The sequence below is a fragment of the Panicum virgatum genome, chromosome 9N, assembly GCF_016808335.1.
Source record: "Panicum virgatum strain AP13 chromosome 9N, P.virgatum_v5, whole genome shotgun sequence".
NCBI classification, from domain to species: Eukaryota; Viridiplantae; Streptophyta; class Magnoliopsida; order Poales; family Poaceae; genus Panicum; species Panicum virgatum.
This window is the reverse complement of record NC_053153.1, coordinates 15,764,691-15,772,392: the sequence shown is the minus strand read 5'-3', so window position 1 is coordinate 15,772,392 and position 7,702 is coordinate 15,764,691. Positions and strand designations below refer to the sequence as shown.

The window sequence follows — 7,702 nt, the reverse complement described above, 5'->3', positions numbered from 1 at the left end:
AACACCACCGGGGTACTAGTAAAAAGTAGGACAACGCTGATCTCAGGTTGAGAAGACCAAATTGCTAACCTGCGCGCCTGAAGAATGGACGAGAATAGCAGTACGAAGTTAGCACTAATCAGGCGAAACTTGTCTCGGGCGCGGACCAGCAGCAAATAAATTCAGAACGTGTCGCGCGTGCCGTGACAACAAACAATTAAGTCCACATCCGCTTGTTTTTCCTTCGATAGAGTCAGTGATCGATGAGTGAAGTTTCCAGGCGCAACGATGAGAGGCCAGCAAAATTTCGCACGTCATGATCATGGAAATGCGTTTTTTTTCATAAGCTTATAATTTTCTTTTATTTTGCCCGTCAGCATACAGATTTTGTATGGATCGGATTGATACTGCTAGGTGTCTCATCTGTGAAAAGTGGTTCCGTGGTGTACAATAACTTTTTCACCTAAATAATAAAATATTAATATCCCATATGGTATTACAACATCGCTAACTACTGTGCCGTATTAAAGATCTTTTTTTTCCTAATATAAGCACACCACTAATCGTGGAGCAAGCATTATTAATTAATTAGTTAAATTAACGTGGTGGCCTGGCCTCTCATGTGACGGCGGCACCGGGAAGCGAGGAAATCGACAACTGTGGCGAGCTGACGTGACGCGACGCCTGCGCGCGGCGTGGGGCCCACGGCCCCCTGGCACACCACGGCCACGCAGCTGCTGCCTATTTGGTCTCCTCGACCCGCCAACTCGTGCGAGTTCGCGGCGAGACGCCATTGCCCGTCCTCGCTCTCGCCCCGCCGCCCCCCTCTGGCCCTCTCCCGTCTTCCTCCCCCATTCGCATTTACTCCGTGCCCACCAACCCTCCCCTCCCTGGAAGGAAGGGAGGATCCGGGGCCGGCGCCGCTGCGCCAGCGCCGCAGGAACCCCGCCGCCCTCCACCCCCCGTCCGCCGCCGGCAGCTGGGCAGGCCATTACTCACCCCTCCGGATCAAGGGTGCGTCGCTCCTTCGCCCGCTCTCCATTTCCTCGCTCATCGAACTGCACCCCCCCTTTTTTTTTCTTTTCTTCTAAGAACGCCGCGATCGCCGCCTGTTCTCAACTTCTTTTCCCTTTCTCTCTCTGTTTTTTTATTTTTTATTTTTTTATTATTTTTGGGCGAGTACGCCTGTTCTCAGCTTTGCCTTTGGTGGTGGTTGAGCCTGGTAGGCGGGGCGGGGACGACTCGATCTTGCGAATAGTACATGCCTAACTTGGTGATCTAGCTGCCGTTCTTAATGCGGCCGTGTATTCAGGATTGGTTTAGTTTTTTCACTCTTCTTGCTGTGGACGGGGCTTTAAGCATTTTTTGTTACGGGCTGCATCTAAGAAACGAATTAGGGAGAAAAAACATAAAACTTGCGCAATGGATATCCTTAGTCCAATCGTCTGGCTCAAGCATGAAATTCTTTTTCCAGCCAATGATATTCTTTCCAGCGCCAGTAAAGTAATTGGGGAAAGTCCACCCTCGAACCATCGCGAAGTCCGATTTTCAACCTTCAATTACAAAACCGGATAACATAGGCCATCCAACTATCGAAATCGTGCAAATTTGAATCTTGGGTGGTTTTCAAGGTGGTTTTGTATTTTTTAGAAAAAATAAAAAAATTAATTAGATCTAAAAAATAAAATCTAATTCATTTTAAATCAGAAAAATATGAAACTAGTACCAAAAATTTTCAAGTGTGAACTATCTATTATTGTTCTATTTGAAGCTTAGTTATTCAAAAATAATAGGCTTAACTAAAAGCAAACAAATATTATGAAAATAAATTTTTTGATCTGAATTACTGAGATGTATCATGGCAATAGATAGGTTACATTTTTAGAAAACTTTTGATACCCCTTTCATATTTTTTTATCTAAAATGAATTACTTATGAATATTTTAGTTTAAATTTGAATATTTTTAATTCTCACAAAATGTAAAACCACCTTGGAAACCACCCGAGGTCCAAATTTGCACGGGTTTTGACAGTTAATGGCCTATGTTATCTGGATTTGTAGTTAAATGTTGAAAATCGGACTTCTGCGATAGTTCAGGGGTGTAAACTGGACTTCTCCCAAGTAATTTTGTCTGTCCGTTTGCTCAATTCACTTCCCTTGCGCCCTTTTCAGTCAAAAACGTGAATATATAACTCTTGGCCGTTTATTCTTCACATTCTGATCTTAATCTCAATCAGAGGTGAAATAAAAGGATTTAGTTCGTAACCACTGCATTCAATATGCTTTTACTGAAGGAATCAGTAAGCTTAAAAATCATTCAGATAACTCAGTTTACACTGGAATGCTTCTGACTGAATGACTGATACTTCTCTGAATCCGCAGGTGCTGGCTGCCAACATGGAGACATATACCACAGATGATGCGCTCACAAATATGGGGTTTGGGAGATCCCAAGCATTTGTTCTTGTCTATGCTGGCATGGGTTGGGTCGCAGAAGCCATGGAGCTCATGCTGCTGTCGTTTCTTGGGCCATTCGTAAGAGAGCAGTGGAACATCTCCCCACAGAACGAGAGCATGCTGTCAAGTGTTGTCTTTGCTGGAATGCTGATAGGTGCCTGTGCTTGGGGCTTTGTTTCCGACAAATATGGGCGGAGGTATGGCTCTCATCCAACAAACACTTTCATGTTTCAGTGTTCTACTACAAACTTTTCTAACCTATATCATAACCTCAAATTAACAACATCAGCTCTTAAAGCTCAACATACACATTTCTGATGACCTGCTACCCAACTCTGGTATATGCGCTGAAGGGATATTGTTTTTATGGATTTTCGTTGCATAAACTAATATATGAAGGAATAAGTCTATGTCATCTCGGTCTTTGTGGGTCTCCACCTAGGACAGGTTTCAGTTCTTCTTTTGACCAGCATCTCAGACCTTGCATGGTCCTTGCTGCGTGGTGGTTGCTGCAGCTGCAGCACATTGGCATCTTAGACTAGCTTTAGCATCTAGAGGATAGCATCTAGAGGACAACAATTAGGACCTAGAGGACAGCATCTTAGACTAGTCCTTGGTGTGTGTTTTGGCTGCCCTGCAGCCCTTGTATAAAAGCGTGGCCACCCCTCCCGTTGGAAGGCATGGCATTGTGAGTGTGAATGAAGAAAAACCCAGAAAACTTCCCCAACTTGAGTGTCATCCTCTCAGCTCAATGAGAGGGGATAAGTTCTAATTTACCATCCTCTACTTTCTTTACTTTGATATTGGCAGTGGTTTGCTCATGGCATCCGGCTGGGCTAGATTTGCTTCGTCAGCAAACTAACTAGCCATGTCAGCACGCAAGCTACCTCATACAATGATACACAAGGATTACATGGTAAGAACATAGATAAATTCCCTTCATCTTGCTTTTTCTCCTCATTCCCTCTACCCTGCCTGTACCTGAATACTGAAAAGGATCCACATAAGCAATTGACATTGCAACACCACTTTGAATTTGAGAGCCATCTTAAAGGAGAAATTTTGATATTTGATACTGAATACGCACGGCTCACGCGTTTTGACATCCAATTCGTAAGCCTTCTAAAATATAACCCTCCGCACGCGAATTCTTTCGATTCAAAGGATTTCATCCCCTTTTCTCTATTTCTTACCTTTTCTTTTTCATTTTATAGCCCCCATGAAAAGACAACATTGCCCTCACCTTATCCTTTTACCATCGATTGGATCCAATCGCGGTCCTCTCCCGTTATCCCGTTCGCCTCTCTCATCCCTCTCTTCTCTCGCGAGAACAGCACACCGCTGCTCTCTGTCTCTCGCTCCTCTCCGGCTCGCCAAGAACAGTGCGCCGCTGTCGGCACCGGGCGCCCTCTCCTCCACCTCCGTCCGCTCCACCCTACCGTATGCGCATCATGTGGGAGAAGGTGGTTGGCAGGAATGGCGATGCCGCTAGAGCGCATGTGCTTGCCAATGCAGGCCTACTTTCTATCATCTGCTGGGCTTGGCTGGCAGTGGGCATGGCAATGGTCATTAGTCAAACGACAGAACGCGGCGGGGCTCTGCAATTCTTCTTCGCCTGGTCAGCCGTTGGCATTGTCAGCAACGCAATGCGTGGCCTGCATCCACTCAACTTGTGGTGGTTTCATCTGGCTTCTGAAAACCGTGCGTAATTTAATTTTGTCCTGTGAGAAGCTGCCTGAACTCGAACCATCATCCGGCTAGATGTCAGTACATGCATGCAATAATTTCTCGCTAAGTCACAGCTAATCCGAACTCCAAGCACATGTTTCCTTGCTTGAAGTAGAGCTTCTTCGCTAGGAACGCGGCGCGGGAGACAAGCACGCCGCCTGCTCCGGGCGCTTTCATCATGGCGACAGCTCACCCCACTGGCATGGACGGAGGCGGAGGAGAGGGCGCCCGGTGCCGGCGGCGGTGCTTTCATCATGGCGACAGCCCACCCCACTGGCATGGACGGAGGCAGAGGAGAGGGCGCCCGGTGCCGGCGGCGGTGCCTTGTTCTTGGCGAGCCGGAGAGGAGCGAGAGATAGAGAGCAGCGGTGTGCTGTTCTCGCGAGAGAGAAGAGCGAGAGAGAAGAGAGGGAGGAGAGAGGCGATCCGGATGACGGGGAGAGGACCGCGATCAGAACCAATCGGTGGTAAAGGATAAGAGAGGGCAATGTTGTCTTTTCATGGAGGCTGTAAAACAGAAAAGAAAAGGTAAATCAAAGAAATAGAGAAAAGGGGATGAAATCCCTTGAATCGAAAGAATTCACGTGCGGAGGGTTATATTTCGAAAGGCTTACGAATTGGATGTCAAAACGCATGAGGCGTACGTATTCAGTGTCAAATATCAAAATTTCTCTCTTAAAGAGTAGTTGTGTATTGCACTGGTTTTTGAAAAAAAAAGGGTATTAAAGAACTAGTTTTGTTGAATATTGCACTTGTTTAGAAAATGAGTATTGCACTGGATTTTAATGAAACTAGAAAGGGATAAGTTGGGTATTTCCTTACATTTCAATACCATTCTTCCTCTATGTCAAGCATAAATGAGATAAAACTTACATTTTCCTTATTTCAGGACTGGTTTATTGTTTTCAACTATGTTTACCAGTGGAATGGGTTTTCTAAGTGCTTTATCTCCTAACTACTTATGCTTGGTGGCTCTTCGGTTTCTCGTTGGAGTAGGAGTGGGTGGCAGCCATGTGTTTATATCTTGGTTTTTGGAGTTTGTTCCTGCACAGAATCGTGGCACTTGGATGGTTATTTTTTCCCTTTTCTGGACACTCGGCACAATCTTGGAGGCTTCACTTGCATGGGTATGATAATTTTTGTTCCATTGAGACACAGCTCTTAGTTTTCCCCTTTTCATGCATAGTTGCTCTACCATTTGCATTAGCAAACTATATAAAAAAAATTAAAACCCAAATAAAGAGTAATATGTTATGGTGCATATGCAGAACCACAAAGAAACTTGCGTACACTTTCTGTAGAATATAGTGGATATGATTCAAGCACATTTGTAAAGCACATTTGTTATTTGTATGCACTTTGGCATATGTGATAATTCTATCACGATATGTATGATGCCTTAATATTTGCAGTCTGAATTCTTGAAATTTCTGCAGCAAGTAAAAAATAACTGGATTTCAGTAACTTTAGGATTTCGTAATCAGTTTAATGCTGCTTCTTGCTTATATTTTATTAGTTACATGCTTTTGCTGTTAAATTTTTAGTAATTTGTATTTGTTGCTTGTAGGTTGTATTACCGGCATTGAATTGGAGGTGGCTACTGGCTTTGACCGCCCTTCCATGCATCCTCATGCTTCCTTTCTTTGGACTTACACCTGAGTCTCCACGCTACCTTTGTGTACAAAATAGAATGGCCGATGCAACTGCTGTCCTGGAGAGAATGGCCAGTGCAAATAAATCAGATCTTCCTCCAGGAGTTCTCATATACAATAGAGAAACAAAAACTGACCACGACAATCTTGCTTCCGAGAGTGAGTGTCTTCTTCCTATCAGAGAGAAGGAATGCAAAGTTGACGATGCTGTGAGCTCCGAATCTAGCAGTCTTGCTGCATTGCGCACGCTATTATCGCGCAATCTGCTCAAATCAACCCTTCTTCTTTGGTTTGTTTTCTTTGCAAATTCCTTTGCTTATTACGGGATAGTACTGCTGACATCGCAATTGAGTGATGCAAATAGAAGCTGCGCATCTGGTGTGATATTTGGCCTGCACCAAAAAGATACCAATATTTATAAAGATACTTTCATAACTAGTTTAGCAGGTATCGTACAATAACCCCCTTACTTTTCGCCCCCTATTATGTCTCACTGTTGAATATCCCCCTAACTCGTGGTTTCAAATCTCTGCAGAAATCCCAGGTTTAATTCTGTCCGCTGTTCTTGTTGATTGGTTTGGCCGAAAAGCTTCAATGTGGTCTATGATGTTTGCATGCTGTGCTTTCCTTGGACCGCTTGTATTTCATCAGAATGAGTTGTTAACAACTAGTCTTCTATTTGGTGCTCGTGCATGTGCCATGGGGAGCTTCACAGTTTTGTGTCTTTATGCTCCAGAGGTTTGTTTCAGCATTTTATGGCATATAGTAGTATTTGCAATACATTCTTAATTAATCTGTAAAACTGCCATCTATTAGTTCTTGAAGAACAGCATCCGACACCATAAATTATCTGAAAATCCATGGAGAGCGTATTCCACATCCATTTGGGTCTACACTGTGTTTCCCTCTCTATCACTAACATATCCTTTACTGATCTCTTTTATGTTTGTCTGTGGGTCTTTTGACTCTGAACATGCTTTGTCAGTTTCAGTACTTATTTTCTTGCAGCAGAGTATGCCTTGCTAGCTAATTTCCTTCCTTCTTTTCATAGGTGTATCCAACATATGTGCGCTCAACCGGTTCTGGGATTGCAACCGCCATTGGTAGAGTTGGTGGGGTTGTTTGCCCTCTTGTTGCCGTTGCTTTGCTGGGGAGCTGCCACCAGATGGAAGCACTTGTGGTGTTTGAGGTGGTCTTGTGCCTTGCTGCAGTTGCCTGTATGTTCTTCCCTGTAGAGACCAAGGGCCGTGGAATGGATTAATTTTATATAAAAAAAATCGCCCTGCGTCTTCCAGATGAGCTTGTAGCTTATAATAGTTGATCACCATTTTCATCAATTTCTACCATCATTGTATATAGATGTAATAAATATGGTGTGTATGCGAAGCTGGATAGTTCCTCAAAATATAAGCAGGAATTTCCAAACTCGTTAGACACTTCCATATGGATTCTGTACCCCCAAATATTGAAAAGCAAACTTCTGCATCTGTAGTGCCTTTCAGGGAAAAAAGAGGTTTGCATACCGAGTTATATTCCCATTGTCTGCATTTCTTGCAAGCCAGAACTTTGTCTATATTGAACGAATCTACAGCAAATTTTAATTCTTCTTGAGGTCAAGGTCTCTAATGTGAGTTTTTCTGAATATGTTATCGTTATGCTTGAATATTAAAGTGAAACATTTATCCGTGATGCAACTGGGATGTCAATTCCTCCCTAAGGCTCAAAAAAAGCAGGTATGCCAAAGCCCGAAGGCATTACATGAAAGGTCATCTAAAGACCGGTTCTTACTCGCACGGATGCTGTTGCCATAGCCCGTAGGCGGATAGGCCATGTCTTCAACTCTTACAATTTTGGGGTCCACGATCTTTTCTTTTTGGAGAAAAAA

General features: G+C 43.8%; 1 protein-coding gene across 2 annotated transcripts; it reads left to right on the top strand.

Moving 5' to 3' along the window:
- Positions 1 to 763: 763 nt before the first annotated feature.
- LOC120690641 (organic cation/carnitine transporter 7-like) lies at positions 764 to 7,355 on the top strand. Of its 2 annotated transcripts, none has more exons than XM_039973366.1 (6): positions 764 to 993; positions 2,363 to 2,634; positions 5,055 to 5,292; positions 5,733 to 6,264; positions 6,353 to 6,555; positions 6,869 to 7,355. In XM_039973366.1, the coding sequence occupies exons 2-6, from the start codon at positions 2,378 to 2,380 to the stop codon at positions 7,076 to 7,078; spliced, it is 1,440 nt and encodes a 479-aa protein (XP_039829300.1). In that variant the 5' UTR covers positions 764 to 993; positions 2,363 to 2,377; the 3' UTR covers positions 7,079 to 7,355. The 2 variants fall into 2 exon arrangements, with proteins under 2 accessions (XP_039829300.1, XP_039829301.1); XM_039973367.1 differs by lacking the exon at positions 764 to 993 and adding an exon at positions 3,248 to 3,353 and having other exon boundaries at positions 2,493 to 2,634.
- Positions 7,356 to 7,702: the final 347 nt, after the last annotated feature.

Bases quoted from the DNA above. Each gene is read 5' to 3' on its own strand.
- LOC120690641 (XM_039973366.1), top strand. From the start codon at position 2,378: ATGGAGACATATACCACAGATGATGCGCTCACAAATATGGGGTTTGGG. The intron at 2,635-5,054 runs GTATGGCTCTCA...TCCTTATTTCAG, and splicing joins TCCGACAAATATGGGCGGAG to GACTGGTTTATTGTTTTCAA. The intron at 6,556-6,868 runs GTTTGTTTCAGC...TTCTTTTCATAG, and splicing joins TGTGTCTTTATGCTCCAGAG to GTGTATCCAACATATGTGCG.